A 19,942-nucleotide genomic window follows, 5' to 3' on the forward strand; every position below is an offset into this window, starting at 1 on the left:
GAATGCAAACAGTTCAACTTTAATAAGTCCCTTATGAGTTCTCTTTCTTGTTTACCTCTTCATGCTTCTCTTGAGGCTTGTATTTGAAAGTTGAATTTTCTATTCACCTCTGGTCTTTTCATCAAGAATGCTTGAAAGTCCTCTATTTCACTGAATGTCCATTTTTTCCACTGAAGGATTATACTCAGTTTTGCTGGGTAGGTGATTATTGGTTTTATTTCCAGTTCCTTTGACCTCCAGAATATCATCTGATCCCTTAATGTAGAAGCTGCTAAATCTTATGTTATCTTGGTTGTGTTTCCACAATACATGAATTGTTTCTCTCTCGCTGCTTGCAATATTTTCTCCTTGACCTGGGAACTCTGGAATTTGGCTTCAATATTTCTAGGAGTTTTCCTTTAAGGATTTCTTTCAGGAGGAGATCGGTTTATTCTTTCCATTTCTATTTTACCCTTTGGTTCTAGAATATCAGGGCAGTTTTCCTTGATAATTTCTTGAAAGATAATGTCTAGGCTCTTTTTTTGGTCATGGATTTCAGATAGTCCAGTAATTTTTAAATTATCTCTCCTGGATCTATTTTCCAGGTCAGTTATTTTTCCAATGAGATATTTCACATTCTCTTCTATTTTTTTTCATTCTTTTGGTTTTGTTTTATAATTTCTTGATTTCTCATAAAGTCATTAGCTTACATTTGCTCCATTCTAATTTTTAAGGAAGTATTTTCTTTATTGAGCTTTTGGACTTCCTTTTCCATTTGGCCAATTTTGCTCTTTAAGACATTCTTCTCCTTATTGACTTTTTGGACCTCTTTTGCCATTTGAGTTAGGCTATTTTTTAAGGTGTTATTTTCTTCAGTATTTTTTTGGGTCTCCTTTAGCAAGCTGTTGACTTGTTTTTCATGATTTTCTTGCATCACTCTCATTTCTCTTCCCAGTTTTTCCTCTACTTCTCTTACTTGCTTCTCAAAATCCTTTTTGAGCTCTTCCATAGCCTGGGACTGATTCATATTTTTCTTGGAGGCCTTGTATGTAGGAGCTTTGACTTTGTTGTCTTCTTCTGGTTATATGTTTTGATCTTTTTTGTCACCAAAGTAAGATTCTATGATCTGACTTTTGCTCTGTTTGCTCATGATCCCAGGCAATTACTTGAGTTTTAAAGTCTTTGTTAAGGTAGTGGTTTGCTTCCTGTGTGGAGGATGTACTGTTCCAAGCTTCATGGGTTTTGTGCATCTATTTTCAGAGATACTTCAGGGACCTGCAAATTTTCAGTTCTTCCAAGGCAGTATGATCAAAGGCGAGGTGTTTACTCCTTTCCTGGCCTGTGCTATGGTCTATGAGTGACCACAAGCACTCTTTTCTGTCTTGGAACTATGAGAATTCCCTCTCTACCATCACCACAAGCTCCACCATGCCAGTTCTCCTCCTTGCCCCTGGACCACCACCTAGGACTGTGACCCAGATCCAAGCACAGGCAAAGCAAGAGAATCCTGCCTCAGCACCAGCAAAAACATCCTAGCAATCCCCCTCTGATCAGATGCTCGATCCCCCCTCTGTCTGTGGGCCTAGAACTCCAGAAGCAGCCACCTCCCTGGGCCTGTGCTAGGACTGGGGCCAGGCCAAGCTCCTCTCTCACTGAGGTCCAACAGACCTTTCCTACTGACCTTCTAAGTTGTCTTTGGTATTTGTGCATTGAGAAGTCTCGAAACTGCCACAGCTTCCCTTGATTCAGTCTCCTGAGGCCTGCTCTGGATTTGTTGAAGCTGGTCTTTGCCTTTAACCCATGCTGAACTGTATTCCTCTCCCAGCCAGGCACAACAGACCTTTCTGATCAACTATCCAGGTTGTCTTGGGTTGGAAATTTGTTTTACTCTGTCTTTTTGTGGGTTCTGCCACTTTAGAATTTGTTTAGAGACATTTTGGTATTTGAAGGGGAGAGCTCAAGCAAGTTATTGTTTTTACTCCGCCATCTTGGCTCTGGCCCCAGTTCATTCAGTTTTTCCCAAGTTTCCCATATTCAACATTTCTTAAAAAAAAAGATAATTTTTCCGTGATACTAACATACCACAATTTGTTCAGCCTTTCACTGATCTTGTTCACTTTCCAGTTCTTTGCAATTACAAAAATGCACTCCTACCATATCCTCATCCCTCTTACTCTCAGCACCAACTTACTGGTATTGCATCCCTCATTTTCATAGCACCATTGATCATGGACTGGAAGGGACCTTAAGTCCTTATGGTTGATTTACCCAGTTTGTATATAGCATAAAATAATCAATTTAACTTAAGTATCTCCCCTTAACTCTGTTCTGTCTGGACCCTCATGAGAGTAGCTTCATTATTACAACCTAAATTAATTCTGTTCAGTCCCTGTATGACTCCCCATTATGTTTCTCCAGGGAAAGTGTAAGAAAAGTGGTTTGCTTGTCTTAGACTCAGAAGGAAGATAATTTAATTTATTCATTCAAGACCAAGCAAAACACAGAATGTGTGAAACGTACAACCTATCTGCTTTAGTTAGAACTAAGTGAAAGGCATACAATCATCCCTTACTTAGCCTCAAAGAGATGGTAAAGTTTAAGGGACTGGATTATCTCTGGTCTTCTTAAAGTAGCTCCCAAAATAAAGTATTAGGTTCTTACAGTAATGGACTCCAAAATACAAAGCCCCAAAGTCTGGGCTAGAATGAGAGTGCACTTCCTTATGAATATATTAATATGATGTGTAACATTCATTTTGTAATGGTAAATAGCAACATTATGTGGTCTTTTCCCTTAGAGACCCATAAAACAGATTTGGCTATTGTTTTCTCCCAGTTGTAGTTTCTGGATACCATCAGCTATAAGATGGTTAACTTACAAAGGACCACAGCCATCATTTTTCTTCTATTTCTGTGACTTGCAGAAAAACTGGAGCTTGGTTAGAGATCCAAAGCTCTAGGAGTAGGTTAATTGAGCCCTCTGGCTTCAGAAAGTCATTCTGATTGAGGGAAACAAATAGTGTAGTATGCATGGATGACAAATTATTCTATTCCCTTTAGGAAGTATTTTTAAAGATTTCAATGATGGAATTGTGTCAATGGTTTTGGAAAGACCATTGTGATTTAGATCTCTTTGAATCATTTTAGAATTTTTTACCTGTCCTGGAATTATATTTGTATTACAATATGTAACATTTTGAGAGTTACTTGCTAACTAGACATTAAATCTGAGGTAATGTTTTCATTTTCACAAGAAATTCATTTTGTTGCAGTGTCTTTTGTAAGACAATATACAGATTACCAATTGACTGAGTTAATATAATTCTTTGTTTCAATATCAAAAAGCCTTAAGATGAATTCCAATGTGCTTTGATTTGTGAGCCATACTCCATAAGATGAGTTGTGGAATGTTTATATCTTATTTGGAGATAAAATGCTAATAATGTGTACTTCTCTTCATTTTCTTATCACTGGGAGATAAAAGAAAATTTTTATTTAAGGAGTTTATTAGCAAAAAAAAAATATCCATCATTTGCCACCCAGTGTCAGTGAACAGATAGGACAAACTGAGAGTTTACTGAATCACTTAGCAATACAAGTTTTCTTGATAATGCTAAAAGATTGAATAGTTCCACATGTGAACCTTAACCGGACCTTTAAATTTACATTCAAGAAATATAGAAAAAAGAGGGATGTTCCACTGATTTACATATACAATGTTTGTTATTTACGTGTACTTTAACTTGTTGTCCCTGTTAGAGATGAATGGGTAGAAGAGTCACCTTTAAAAATCCCAGTATATTAAAGAGGATAAAGATGACATTTAGAGGATAGAAGAAATGACTCAAAAAAGAAGCCAGAAAGGAGAAGTTTCTGAAGAAAGGAAAGACTATCTTTACTCATGTCAAGAGGTTGTCAGGTGGATGGATGTGATGCAGAAGAAAAAAGAGAAAAAAAATTTAACTACTGAAGCCTGATAATAGTTATGAGGTTGTTGTGGTTTTCTCCATAGAGCTTGAAGCTGGACCTTTTGAGGAAGAGTCCTGTTTTATGCAATGATAAGGAGAATCAATCAGTGACATTAGATGCAAGGAAATATTTTGCAACTCTCAAGAAGGGACTGCATGCACATCATGATTTTTCATGATTTCCTTTTGAAGAATGCAGAGGTCACCATAGAGAGATGTGACATACCAATTAGGAGAAAGGTTATCTTCTTGGAAAATGAGACAAGATGTGATGGGGAGTCTGCTGATATTTATCAGACCTGATAACTGCTACCCAGTTCCATTGACAGTAATTGTTATCTATTTTTAAGCCCTTGGTTGGAAACTAAGATTTGTAAGGGAAAGGGAATTACCATTTGCATCATACTTTAGATTTTATAAAATATGATACATGCATTATCACATTAGATCTTCACATCAACCCTATTTAAGTATTGCTACCCAACTCTGATTCTATGATCTTCTATATTGAGCTATATTCTCAAATATACATATTTAAATACACATGGAATGATTCTCTAATATCTCCAAAATATCACATTCAATCTTCATAACAACCCTATGTAAGTATTATTGTCTCTGTTATGCAAATGACTAAATTGAAGCTCAGAGAAATTACAACTTGATACCTAAAGTATTGATTGACTTCAAACTCTATTACAATTCATTAGTGTGATATAGTTGCCAAAGACAAAGCAAAAAATGAAGCTAGTTGGTGGCAAAGTGTATAAAGCCCTGGACTTGGTGTCAGGAAGACCTGAATTAGAATCCTACCTCAGACAACTACTAGCTTTGTGACTCAGGGTACACCTCTTGATCTCCCTGTGTCTCAGGTTTTTCTTGGGTAAAATGGGAATAATAATAGAACCTACCTCCAAAAGTTGTTGTGAGGAGGAAACAAAATACCTGTTATCATACACTATAAACCATAAAGATGAAATACAGGAAAACTATATGTATATACACACAGAGACATCATTATTATAACCTATTTTTGGGTACTCTCACCATCCTATCTTCCTCTAGGCACACTATAAATTCTTAATCTTCTTCCAAAATTCTGGTACCCAGAAGTGAATGAATAATCTAGATATGGTCTAGCCAGCACAGAATATAGAGGTATAAGGGCTTCCCTTGTCATGTAAATTATATGTGTTTCAGATCATATTAAATACATACATATATATATATATATATATATATACACACAAATATGGGTATGTTATTGTTTTTGATTGTATGCTTATTTATTTTGCCTGTTAGAATATTATAGCTCAAGATCTCTTCTGGTTTATAGTTATAAATTACCAGGTGCTTTGTGGTCCTGGAAGAGTTTGAAGGAGAATTTGAATTCATGATTTCCTACCTCTAAGTTAAGCACTTAATGTACCAGGTCACCTATCTGGATCTAAGGATGAGTAATCTAAAGATGAGAAGGGTATAATTACTATCTCCAAATATCTAAGGCACTGCAAGGTGGAAAAGGGGTTTGATTTGTTCCATATTCCTCTAGAAGGCAGAACTAGGGCCATCAGGTGGGAGTTAGAATGAGGAAGAAACTCCTAACCACCGTAGCTGTCTTAAACAGAATGTGCTGCCTCATGTAGTAATGAGCATTTCTCAGTATGAAGTGTTCAAGCTACAAATGAGTACTTTGGGTGGATGCTGTAGAGGAAATTTATGAATTGAGTAGTGAATGGTTGGACCAGATGACCATGAAGGGCCTTTCCAACTCTGATTCTGAGATTCTTTATTGAACCATATTCTCAAGTATTACTTTAATACACATGGAATAAATCTCTAAATAATGACAACTGTCCCATTAGAAATATGTAATCCCACTTTTGAATCATTAAGGTACCCAGACAATAACTTACTAAGTAGTACAATAGTTCTGAAAGGATAAATGCAGTTTCCAAGGAATATCCAGTGAATATCAAGAGATTGTAGGTTTAGAATTGAAAGGCACTTTACAGATAATGTAGTTCAACCATCCCACTTTGTAGTTGAGGAAACTGAGACCTAAAGAGGTTAAACACCCAGGTGATTAAGTGACAGAGCTATCATTTGAACTTCTGACTGTAGAAACTGTGCTGTTTGGGGGCAGCTGGGCAGCGCATCAGATAGAGCACCAGCCTTGGATTCAGAAGGACCTAAGTTCAAATCCAGCCTCAGACACATAACACTTACTAGCTGTGTGACTCTGAACAAGTCACTTAACCCCCAATTGCCTCACCAAAAAAAAAAAAGAAAGAAAGAAAGAAACTGTGGTATTTCTACTGCCCCAAATTTCTTTAACTATAGGACAATGTGCTTCAAGTCATAACAATATAGTGTCCTGCTTAAACTTGCATAATACAGAATTCTAGAATGGACAAGAAGCTATTCTTGTTTCATTATGCCCCCTTGCTACAATCACTCTTTGTCACTTTGCTTCACTATGTTTATTATTATTAGTTATTAAATATTTCTGATCCACCAGAACACATGGCTTCAACAGCCATTCATTGCGCTGACAATACATTAATGTGACCCTAGAATTAAACCAGAGGAGGAAAATCAACTGAATTGTGCCCTTGATAAAATGTGCAGTGCTTTTAATAATTTGAAAAACTTCTTTAAAATATTTTATTCTGAACTTTAGCACCAGAAAAGTATATGAAACTGTGAATCTCCATTTCACACTACTTGATTTTTTTAAAGAAGTATATAATGGATTCTTCATTATTTTTGACATGATCCTTCTTATGTCAACTTCCTTTTAAATCTCTTCTTCTCTTCTATAAATTTATGTTTAAAATATCTTTCAATGGTCTTTTTTTCTTGAAATCCTATCCTCCTCCTTTAATTACGGAGAGGAACAAAATCAAGACCTTGTATCAATTAAGCATAGTCAAGGAAATATATGTGCATAGTGGTCATGTCCAAAAATGCATGTCTCTTTCTGCACCTTGTGTACAACACATCTCTGTCAGTTGGTGGGGAACATTCTTCATCATAGATCCTCTGGACACATGGCTGGTCATAGCATTATTCTGAGGCCTTAGTTATTTCAAAGTTCACAATATTGTTGACATTGTATAAATTGTTCTCCTGATTTTGTACCCTTCATTCTGCATCAGTTTATGGAGAGCCTAAGATACTCTGATATCTCTATTTTCATTTCTTATGGCACAGAAACATGACGTTACATTCATATACCACACGATTTGTTCAGCAATTCCCCCATTTGGTGTGCATCGCTCTTAGATGTTAGTTCCTTTGTTCTCCTTTTTAATTTATCTTTGGGATCAAGAAGTTTGTTTTGCCATTGAGTATTTCCTCCCTAATTTTACCTTCCCTCTTAATCAGACATCCTCTCCTCTTAATTACTGCTTACTTCCCTGTATTAGGCTTGTTGTATTTCTGCATCAGATCACACATGTGCACAGTGTGTGTGTGTGTGTGTGTGTGTGTGTGTGTGTGTGTGTTCAACTCTTCTTTGGTTTCAGCCAAGAGAGGTATGCCATTCCCACCTCCCTTTCTCTATGTCTGTATACTTTTCTTCTCAAGCTCCTCAGTTGTGAGAAATAAGTTCTATTCTCTTTTTTCCTCTTCCTACACTAGTATATTTATTTCATCCTCCCTTATTTCTCCCATAAAGCCTTCATAACCAAATGAATTCACCCCTAGCTGTTCTATCTTATTGAATATTTTTTCATACTCTTGGAAGAGGTTCTGATGGAACACTCGTTTCTTCTCCCCATATTAGAATGTTAATACTACATCATGATACAGATTCTTTCAATTTTGCTCAAATTAATTTACCTGTTTCTTTTTCCTTTTGTTTATATTTGAAAATTTCTACTCATTCTTGGAAATGCTTAACACATACTGTCTTATTTGATACTTGCAATACTCTGAGGAGGTAGGTACTGTTATCTCTATTTTATATTAGAAGAAAATAAGGCTCATAGACTTGTCCATGTCATAGAGTAAATAAGTCTCTAAGGCATTTGAACTCAGATCTTCCTGTTGTCAAGTTCAGAGCCTTATGCTCTGTGCCACCAGGCAGCCTCAAGTCTGTTAAAAGTTTATTTTTTCTATTGTAGGATTTTACTCAGCCTGTACTGATTCTTGGCTAGAAATGCTCCTCCATACCCAAAAGTTTCTTCTTAAAATAATGACCCATCTTTTTGTTTTCTTCCAGTTATGTTACACAGAAGCAAGCCATAGAATATCTTCCTCTCTAGTTGGAAAGAAAGTATAAATACATAAAGAATAACTTGGTATGGACTGAATGATAGGTTACAGAAGCAAAAGAAAATGGAAGTAATTGTATTTTTCATGTATTATCAGGCCTAAAAGGGACTTGAAAGATCATCTAATCCAATATTCATTCATGAGAAATCTGAGGCCCAAAGACTTTCCAGATCTAAAATCCAGGGCACCTCCTAATTCCTTTCCCATTATGGAATGCTCCCTTTCCACAAAATCCCCCTCCTTCTCAATCAGTATCAAATCCCGCTGCTAACTACTATGAAATCAATTTCCTTGATATGTCATTCAAATAGATGAATCTGTTTTGAGGCATTGGAATATATTATGTTGATATTTGTCCTGTCAGTCATTTCCATGAATTAAAAAAGGCTAATTATGAGGGAGGATTTCATTCATTACCATATAACAGATTCACGTCCAATTCACTAGTACAACTTTCTATTTTATTTATGATGCATATTTGGAAACCTCCTAAGACTATTATTTCCCAGGGATCATAGTAGCCATATCAATAATGAGTGTGCATATTCACTAAACAATAGTGACAGTTATTATATGATCTATATTTTATAAGTAATAGTATTATAAATAGTAGCCTTTTATAGCATTTTAAGGTTTACAAACACTTTCAGAAATATTATCTTACTTTATCCTCTCAAATTTGGGAGGTAGGTGCTATTGTTAACTCCATTTTGCAGAAAAAGAAAGTGAGGTCAAGAGATACTAAATAATCTGTCCATGGTCCCATAGCTAGTAAAGCATATGAGGCCAGATTTGAGTCTTCCTGACTCCAGGTTTATTTAACATTCTATCCACTGTACCATCTAGTTGCCTCTACTAGATTTTAAAGCGTAAACTCTTCCACATTGTAGATTATAAGCTTTTTCCCGTAGAAAACCATGTTATTGAACTGAATGTGAACATGTTCTTTAGCAATGAATGAAATACTTCCCCATGATGGTAGGAAGGACAATGACAAACCAGAGGACATATAGAGTTGAAAAACCAGGCTGATGAGAAGATCTAAATCAATGCCAAATGCAAATGATTTGAAAGAATTGAACATGGTAAGCCTAGAGAAAAAAAAAATGGGAGGAGAATCCTGAAAGTTATCTTTAAAAATCAGTACTTAATAATCAGTTATATGGGAGAGGTATTAGGCTTGGTCTGCTTGGCCTTAGAAGGCCACCCTCAGAAGTGGGTAGAAGTTGAATAGAGGAAGATTTTGGCTAAATGCAAAGAAAAGTATCTATGAATTAGAGCTTTCCAAAATTGAAAAGAGCTGCCTTTGGAAAGTGGTATGTCCTCATCTTCAAATGGAGACTAGATTACCACTACTTAAGGATTTTTTAAATGTTTAATTAATTTATTTTGAATTATCAACAATCACTTCCATAAACTTTTGAATTTTAAATTTTTCTCCCCTTGCCTCCCACCTCCTTCCCCAAGATGGCATGCAATATGATATAAGCCATACATATATATTCCTATTAAACATATTTTCACATTAGTGATGTTGTAAGTAAGAATTACAACCAATAAGAGGAACCACCACAAAGAGGAAACAAAACACAACAAAAGAAAAAAAATAGCACATAGTATGCTTTGATCTGCATTCAAACTCCATAGTTCCTTCTTTGGACGTGGATAGCATTTTTCCGTCAAGAGGCCTTTGGAAATGTCTTAGATCCTTGTATTTCTGAGAAGGGTTAAGTCTATAAATATTAGTCATCGCACAACGTGACTGTCGCTGTGTACGATGTTCTCCTGGTTCTGCTCACTTCACTCAGCATCAGTTCATACAAGTATTTCCAGGTTTTTCTGAAGTCTGCCTACTCATCATTTCTTATAGCACAGTAGTATTCCATTACATTCATATATCACAACTTGTTCAGCCATTCTCCAGTTGATGGGCATCCTCTCAATTTCCAATTCTTTGCCACCACAGAAAGAGTTGCTATAAATATTTTTGTACATATGCGTCCTTTTCCCATTTGTATGATCTCTTTGGGATACAGCTCTAGAAGTGGTATTGCTGGGTCAGAGGGTATGCACATTTTTATAGCCCTTGGGGCATAGTTCTAAATTGCTTTCCAAAATGGTTGGATCAGTTCACAACTCCACCAACAATGTATTAGTGTTCCAATTTTTCCACATCTTCTCCAACATTTATCATTTTCCTGTTTTGTCATGTTGGCCAATCTGATAGATATGATGTGGTACCTCAGAGTTGTTTTGATTCACATTTCTCTAATCAATAGTGATTTAGAGCATTTTTTCATATGACTATAGATGGCTTTAATTTCTTCATCTGAGAACTGCCTGTTCATATCCTTTGACCATTTATCAATTGGGGAATGACTTGTATTCTTATAAATTTGACTTAATTCTCTACATATTTTAGAAATGAGGCCCTTATCAGAGACACTGGTTGTAAAATTTTTTTCCCCCAATTTTCTACCTTCCTTCTAATCTTGGTTGCATTGGCTTTGTTTGTGCAAAAACTTTTCAATTTAATGTAATCAAAGTTATCCATTTTGCTTTTTGTAATGTTCTCTATCTCCTGTTTGGTCATGAATTCTTCTTATCTTCATAAATCTGATAGGTAAACTATTCCTTGCTCTCCCAGTTTGCTTACAGTATCAGCCTTTATATCTAAATCCTGAACACATTTTGACTTTCTTTTGGTATATGGTGTGAGATTTTGGTCTATGCCTAGTTTGTGCCATACTCTTTTCCAGTTTTCCCAGCAGTTTTTTTCAAAGAGTGAGTTCTTATCCCAGAAGCTGGGGTCTTTGGGTTTATCAAATAACAGATTACTATAATCATTGACTACAGCATCTTGCATACTTAACCTATTCCACTGATCCACCACTCTATTTCTTAATCAGTACCAAGCAGTTTTGATGTTTGCTGCTTTATAATACAATTTAAGATCTGGAATGGCTAGGCCATCTTCCCCTGCATTTCTTTTCATTAGTTCTCTTGATATTCTGGACATTTTGTTATTTCAAATGAATCTTGTTATCTTTTTCTAATTCCGTAAAATAACTTTTTGGTAGTTTGATTGGTATGGTACTTAAGGATTTTTTAAAAGGATCCAAAATGAGCTAGATTCACCCAACTGCTAGTGCCCTACCTCCAAAACTAACTTATACGAGGTAGCCCAAAAGTCTTAGTGCAGTTTTAAAGCTAAGACTGCACTAAGACTTTTGAGATACCCTGTATTTAACTTCTTTGTGATTATTTTTTAATTGTTATTCATCTTATCTTTAATTTATGGAATAAAGCAAGAATTTTCATAACATAGTATAATAAAAATATGATTGTGTATAAAACTTCAAATCTATTATGTTCAATTTGCTATTCCATTTAAATATATAATAGTTATCATGTAAATTTATTTATTTTTCTAATTTTCTTCCCTCTTCCTCCCACCCTAGAGATGGCTACCATTAGACACATATGTGTATATATACATGTAAAATTGTTCTATACATACTTCTATTTATCAGTTCCTTCTCTGGATGCAGATGCTATCTTCCTTAATATGTCCTTTGTAGTTAATTTGGGTATTTATAATAGTCAAAATGACTTATTCACTCAACATTGTTCTTAAAACAATGTTGCTATTACTGAATACAAGGTTCTCTTGGTTCTGCTCATTCCATTTCATTATTTTGTGCAAGTCTATCCATGTTTTACTAAGATCACTGAGCTCATCATTTCTTGTAGCACAATAGTGTTCCATCACAATCATATACCACAACATGTTCAGTCACTCCCCAATTGATGGGCATTTTTAATGTCTCCCTCAATGGAATGTAAGATCCTTGGAAGTAGGAATTCTTTATGAATCCCCAGCATTTATCACAGTGCCTGGTCCAAAGGATAGGTCCAAATTTGTTGACTAATTGATTGTTTGCCTCTGAGGTCTCTCTGAGATTCTGTGATTCAGTGATTGTCTTCCTTCAGATGGAAAATGTTAGGATATGAACATTTATTTTCTTATTTTTTTCTAATATAGAAAATTAAATTGGTAAGAATTATTTGTTTAAGCTGACTCATGTGTTTATGCATTTTAATAGAATTAGTTCTCGTACAAGAAGTTGAATAACTGACTTTGGAGGCTGTTCTGTCAATAGAAATAAAAGTTATTTAACCTTTCTTCCTGGTATTTGTTTTATATAAAGTACCTTTGCTGCAGTTTTATATTGTCTATGCTCATGGTCCATAAGTTCTTGGATAAAGATATGAGGATGTCATTGCCAGGTTTTTTTTTTTATTGTTTTGGGTGCTTTGCTATACTGATTCCTTATTTGTCAACAAAGGGCCTTTTATTCTGGTTCATTTAGAAAAACTGTGTCTGCAGGCCTAAGTCATTAATTTTTCTCCTGAAATGTGTAAAGTAAAATATAAGCTGTGTGAAATGCAAGTTGGGTGCATCCACAGGAGTACTGATGTTCTAAAGCATGGGTCAGATTCCCTTTGCAAACACACTGGAACTCCTTTTCTCAACTGAAAGACAAGAGTCTTACCTTTGGGTATGTTCTTTCCTCTGTTAATCCATATCTCTCACTTCACAGAATATCTCCTGGATTCTGTCTTTTTTAGCAGTCAGAAAGAAAATATTTTATTAGTAGTAAGTTCATTATTCATTAAGGGGCAGGTAGGTAGCACAGTGGATAGAGTGACAGACCTGGAGTCAGCAAGACTGAATTCAAATGTGGCCTCAGACACTTGGTACCTGTGTGACCCTTGGCAAATCACTTCACCCTGTCTGCCTCAGTTTCCTCATCTGTAAAATGAACTGGAGAAGAGAATGCCAAACTGCACCAGTATCTTTGCCAAGAAAACCCCAAATGGGGTTATGAAGAGTCTGACACGACTGAAATGACTGAACAACAAAAATTTATTAAGAATCTTAGTGAACCTTATCAGATCTCACTATCACAACATTAAAATGTGTTTCATAGGATAACGGAATGTAGAGCTGGAAAGCACCTTGGGAATCATCTAGTCCAATCCCATGTTTATTTTTAAATAGATGAAGAAAGTGGGACTAAAGTTGGAAGAAAAGAAGGAACTAAATGGTAGAGCTGGAATTTGAATCCAGTCCCTCTAACATTAAGTACACTGCCCTTTCTTTGTGTACTATGTTGCCTCCCACTTCATCTTTGCCTGCAGAATTGTTTTTGGCCTACTGTAACCAAATCTTTTCTACTTTCAAAAGCACATAAATCACAAATGAGTAAATTAGCAGTTTGGAAAAAGAAATTCACTATCAAGGTTATATGTGTGTATATATACATACATATATATGTGTATGTATATATATGTGTGTGTGTGTCTCTGTGTGTGTGTATAAAGAGAGAGAGATTTTTTACATGTATATAGATATGTATGTTTGTAGTTCATTTCTCTATATAGGTTTTATTTTTTCCAAAACAATTCTCTTTTTCTCCTTACTTTCCCATTACAGTCAGTTCATTCTCCATTCATTCTCCTATCTACCCAAACTTAAAACCTTAAAAATTATCTCTGCATCATTCATCTTTTTCATCTCAAAAATCCTATCAGTGGCCATCAGATCACTTACATTTAGGCAACAGACATTGTATCTTTACCATTTCCACTAGCTCAAACTATTGCCACCTCTCATCGAAACTCTTACAGTAGTCTCTCGGTGTTCAATCTCACTTCCAGTTGATCCTACATACTGCTGTCAGATTATACATCCTAAGATATAGCTGTGATCATATTACCCTTTACATGAAAATGAAAAGCACAAGTAATAACTTCAATGGTTCCCCATTACTTACTGAATAAAGTCCAGATTTCTTAGCCTACTGTTAAGGTCCATAACAATGGAGCTCCAATGTACCATTCTATTTTCATTTCACTACCCTAACATCCAACTCCCTATTCTCTACCCAAACTAGACTATTTACCCTTGTCCAGATGCATCCCAGAATGTCTTACCTTTGTGTCTTTTGCTCTCATTATACCACATATCAGGCCATAAGGTATGGAATACCTTCTCTTGTACTTCTTCCAGTTGAAATCCTTCAATACTCAGATCAAATGCCACCTCCTCCATAAAGTCTTCCATATTCCCCTAGCTGAAAATGATTACCCCTTTCATTCTAATTCTAATAAAATTGTCTTTGTATCACTGTTTTCTTCCATACCCTTTTATGTTATATTTTCTTATCTTTCCCATCCCCCCAAACTCTTCCCTCTTCTTAACTTCTCTTGTGGGTACCTTGATCCTTCAAGGCATCCTTGTTATCAACCTCAGACTCATACCCAGCTCTTCCTTCTCCCTTTACTCCTCCCATTCAATCAGATGCCTACTTACCTATGTTCATAATATCTCTTATATCCATCTTTTTTACTTTCTTTACACAGTCACCACCCTAGCTCAAGCCCTCATTGTCTCTTGCCTGAACTGTATTAGTAGCCTTCAATGTCTCTCTACCTCCAATTTCTACCCTTTCTAATATGTCTTCCCACACATTTGCCAAAGTCATATTCTTAAAGCACAGGTATAACTATATCACTCACCTGCTTAAGAAACTAAAGTGATTTTCAATTCCTTCTGATAGTAAATATAAATTTCTCTGTTTGGCATTTAAAGCCTTCCATGACATGGCTCCACATTGCCTTTCTAGGCTTGTTGAGCATTATTTTTCATGTTACATTCCAGCCAAGCTGGCCTTGATACTCCTACATGTAACATTCCATCTCTTGTCTCCAAGCCTTTGCGATAGCTGTCTCCTCCCATCCTCCCTCCCCATCCATACCTGGAATGCCCTCCCTTCATTTCCTCATAAAATCAATAGGTTTTTTATGACTTAGCTCAAGTACCCAAACTTCCTTCAGGGTTTAGCTTCATATCTTCTACATGAGGCCTGTCATAATTCTCCAGATGCTGTCTTCTTTTCCTTTGTGGGAAATGTCTTTATATTTATTTTGCATATATTTATATAAATACTCATCGTTTGCCCCCCCCCAAAAAAAAGGAATGTAAGCTCCTTGAGAATAGGAGTAGTTTATTTTTTGTGTAGATGTCCCCAGGACTGAGTACAGTACCTGTCTTAGCACTTGATATGTAATATGTCCTGGATAAATTGAATTGAATTGATTAGTGAAAATGCCCTATCTCCTATCTTAGATTACAAGTTTCTTAGGTTAAGGCCCTTCTTATGCATTTTTGTTTCTGTCTCAGTCCTTATCACAGTGCTCTACACATAGTATATGCTAAATATGGTGAAAAGAATACCACATTTGGAGTTAGAGCTCTGGGTGTGATACTAGGAGCTGATAGTGAGTTATTTTATCCGTGAGTCATGACTGATCAGGTCACACCACTACATTGGGTTTTAGTTTCTTCATGTGTAAAATGAGAGTAATAATACTTCCTCTATCTACTTCACTGGGTTAATGAAAAACCAGTTACATAAAAATATGTAATAATATATAATAATTCATATTTGCATAGTGATCTATATATATAATATATATATTATATATATACATATATATAATCTCATTTTATCCTCACAACTAGGGAGGTAGGTGTTGTTATTATTATCATCATTTTTAGAGATGAAAAAACTGACAATGATAGGTTAATGCCAGGCTTAGGGTCACACAGTTATTAAGTATCTGAGGTCAGATTTGAACGCGGATTTTTCTGACTCCAAATCCAGTATTCTATTCACTGTACCACTTAGAGGTGTGTGTGTCTGTGTGTCTCTGTGTGTGTGTGTGTGTGTGTGTGTGTAAAATTAACTACTTGTTACTGACATGTGTATCTACTATCAATTTAGATACAACTTCTATTTGCATATGTGCTGTTATTTCAGTAATTATCTATCTAATGTATATTCAGCATAATTCCTCCATCATCCTTTATTTCTTTTGTTATTTTATACAGAAAATTTCTGGAAAATTGAAGCTTGATTTTAATATCATTCAGTCAGATCATCATCTTTCTTGTATCTTTTCAAATCTCAGCTAGTACACCTACCATTCTGCATTTAAATCTAAAGTTCCTCTCCTAAATCTATTTCCACTTCCTCTTTAGAGTTAGGTGTTTACATGTTAAAGAAAATCAACTTCCTTTGTTTCCCTCTCAAATTACTATGTTAATAATCCATAAGAAACATAGGAAACAATTGTTGACCAAGTCTATTCCTCTGGACTTCTGCAGGCATCTGAGGAAACATTGCACTCGAGCACTGAGGGGGAAGATCCATTCCGAGGAATGGAGCCTTACCTAGTAAGGAGACTCTCCTGTCGTAATGTCCAGCTTCCTCCGCTGGCTTTCAGACAGCTGGAGCAAGCAGACTTAAAAAGTGAATCAGAGAACCTACAAAGGCCCACCAGTCTTCCACTGAAGATTCTTCCACTGATTGCCATCACATCTGCAGAGTCCAGTAGGTAAGTGCCAATGGGAAGAAGTTCCCAGTTCTATTTGGGAAAAAAAAGTATTTTAGTGATGTGTTTATAAAAGTTTTGTTCACTGAGTAATGTATGTCCTATAAAGAGAAAAAAGGATGATTTGTGCATAGCATGACAATTCTTTGAGGAGGACCAATTCTGGTAATATTCCTGAGGAAGTTGAAGACATATTGATGAATGATGACAAGTAACTGGGAATATTGTACCATTACTGGAAAAAAATATTCTGGGCAAATGTAATTCAACAGAAAAAATGCCAAGCAAATTAGAACTAATAGAGAAATTACCATGTGGGAATAAGTATCTAGAAATAGTAGGCACTGTTCACTAAGGCAAAATGAATTTGAAATCAAGGAGAGATTAATTATGGTATAATTAGAGTCAAAGGAAAAGATGTAATTACATTCATGTGTGTAATAATCTGGCCTATAGCACTTTGAGGTGCTGCTTACTAGAATATTCTTTTGGTTCTAAGCCCAAGGCGATTTTTTTTTAGCTGTGAAAGTGAAGTGGGAGGACTTGACTTGTAGATCTAACAGGATTGTGCCAATGGTCATTTCTCGGTTATCCAGCATCTTGTACTTTCCACTTTGCAGGGGATTTGAAAAATTTTCATTTTCCCATCCTTTTTTGCCTCCTTTTATTCCTCGCCCTCCCTCCCCATTTGAGCCCTTTTCATTATCTCCTTTGGGAATGAGACTGGAAAAGGAAATAAAGCACAGATCTATCAAATGCTCAGATGGTTTGAAACATTTGTTGAAGCCTAAGTGAAGGAGGAAAACTATGAATCCAGCAGTTGACATCTTGCCAGATAATCCAGAGAGTGCTGCAAAGTCTATTGCAGACAGTGTGAGGAGGTGATCATTGGGCAGGAAGAAATTTTCAGCCATCTTCTGGAAACGTAGTTTCTAGATTTTTATTAATGGTATCTTGCTGAGGTTTCTGTAAGTATGGCCAATAACTCCTTTCTTTTTTCTGAAGTTGCTTGTTTCTTTTATTAGCTATGTGGTCTCTGGACACTCGGAGATATGGAGAACTACTCCTTGGATGGTATTAGTTCACCTTAATCTTTTTGCAAGTAACAGGAGGTTTAACTTTCTTAGACTTGAATCTGTAGTACAATGTTAGTAATGAGTAAACTGAATAAACTCTTCCAGTTAGCTATCTCTAGGGTGGGGAGTACGGGAAGAAAAAAAGGAAAAAAAGAAAGTAACATGATAACTTTGTTATATATTTTAAAGGAATAGCAAGTTGTATATAATAGATTTGCAGTTTCATATACAATCATCTTTTCTTCTATTCTATGTCATGGAAATGCTTGTTTTATTTCTTAAGTTCAGAAAAAAATAATTTTTTTTTTATAAAAGGGTAATATTAGCCAAATCGCCTTAATAGACAAGAGCAAGCGATTCCATATAGTAGCTTGCTGCCCTGTTGTGGAGATAGCTGGTTCAGAACAGCATTTTTTTTTGTAATTTATACAAAGAGAGTTTGAGCCAACTTCCTGATTCCTTGCATTAACAGTTACCATTTTCCCCCAGAGTAGCTGGCAGAACTTCACTGTTAATCCCAGAATGTATGGATTGACTAGTAGAGGGAAGCTGGGGTCAACTTTTGTTTCTTCTCAATACCTACCTCCCATAAACTACCCCTTCCACCACTACCATGGCTACTTTTGTCACTAATTCTGTCTGTAATCATCTCATGGCTGAGGAGCCTTAACCAAATTCCTGATCATGCGAAAGAGAAGAAAAATGAACAACAGTAACAGCAGTGGCAATAAGCCTGTACCAGTAGTAGGGAAGTGTTAAATAGACACTGCCTCCCTTACATTTCTCCCCTTCTCTGTTGATTCCAGTGAAATGGCCTGTTGCCAGTACCACATGGCCACCACTTCAGCAACCTAACTTAAGCCCTATCCCAATATGGATCTTATGTGCAGAGTACCTGATTCTACCCACAACTACTCAGCATAGATGATATTAATATTCTGCAAGAATGATAAACTTCATTCTGGGATAGATGAGAAGATGGCATAAATTATTTTAAGTATTGGAGATTTAATTAATTGAGAAAGAAGGAATATTGGAAACTAGACATGACTTTAGGACTGTCTCCAGGCATGCATTATGATAGATCTTACTCACCGTAAAAGAAGACTGTGTATTAAGTATATCTCTTTATGGTTGGCCACTGTTTAATTAAAATCCACAGGTGGAAGATGAGCTGGGATAATTGTGTAGCTAATTGTGTGTACTAAAAGTAAACAAGTACTCTCCAAGGGCCAAGAGGGTTTGGATATAATGTTTTTGAAATCTTCTACACCATGACACCTTATCTGGTTCAAACCAGAAACCAAGAGGCATACATATTTTAAAATATAATTACAACATGCAAATATGTGAAGTATATTTCAAGGGAAGAATCAGTATGTTGAAAATCACAGGAAATGGTTGGCTTAATTTTTCTGAAACTAGCCTATATCAAGATTGGTCAACTAACCACATTAAATAAAAAATAAAATATCATTTCCTCCTAGCCAGAAAGTTACTACACAATTAAATGTCAGTGAATAGAGAAGAGATGGGCAAATAATCCCAATGTGGTTTAGCAGGAGGGGAAGTTGAAAGTAGAAGGGTAAATGCATCTGGAATTTACACAGGGGTGTGCTGACAATTACTTAACTACAAACTTGTTGAGGGGAAAAATGTACCCATGACACATATTATTAACAGTTTTCTCCATCACTTTCTTAAATCTAGACAATCAACAAAACAGTAAATCATGCCCTGATTCATGGTACTTGACAATTTCAGAGGTATAAATGTTTACATCAGAAATTTAATAATCAGCATAAGAGCCACTATGAGCTACCTCCAGCACAACCCTGGAATTATCCTACTTTTCATTTATCCTCAAACTCCTTCATATCCTTTCTTCCTCTCAAACAGGGATATGAGGACATTTTGATTCACTCAGAATAACTTGGTTTTTGACTGATCTGTAATGAGTGGCCACATTTTTCTTCAACAAACCACTCTGAATCTTTTCTTAGCTTTAACCACAAAAAAAACCCAAAACCAAACAATACCCAGCATTGAGGAGGAAAAAAAGATACTCCCCACCTATCCCTGGCCTCCTTTCAGGGACTGTTTTTTTTTCCCTCTATGCTTTTATCTCATTTTTTCTCTCTCACCTTGAGAAGAGTATCTTAAAGTAGTTCTCTAG

General features: G+C 35.8%; 1 protein-coding gene across 6 annotated transcripts in view; it reads left to right on the forward strand.

Moving 5' to 3' along the window:
* The window catches only part of PDE4D (phosphodiesterase 4D), a 1,859,629-nt gene that overhangs the window by 645,256 nt on the left and 1,194,431 nt on the right, over positions 1 to 19,942 (forward strand). For all 6 annotated transcript variants that reach the window (XM_027863631.1, XM_027863632.1, XM_027863633.1 and 3 more), the window contains one exon: positions 16,464 to 16,693. In XM_027863631.1, coding sequence (XP_027719432.1) covers positions 16,464 to 16,693 — 230 coding nt within the window. The remainder of the gene's footprint in view (positions 1 to 16,463; positions 16,694 to 19,942) is intronic.

This window comes from Vombatus ursinus, unplaced genomic scaffold, assembly GCF_900497805.2.
Source record: "Vombatus ursinus unplaced genomic scaffold, bare-nosed wombat genome assembly UNPS02014772.1, whole genome shotgun sequence".
Taxonomy (NCBI): Eukaryota; Metazoa; Chordata; class Mammalia; order Diprotodontia; family Vombatidae; genus Vombatus; species Vombatus ursinus.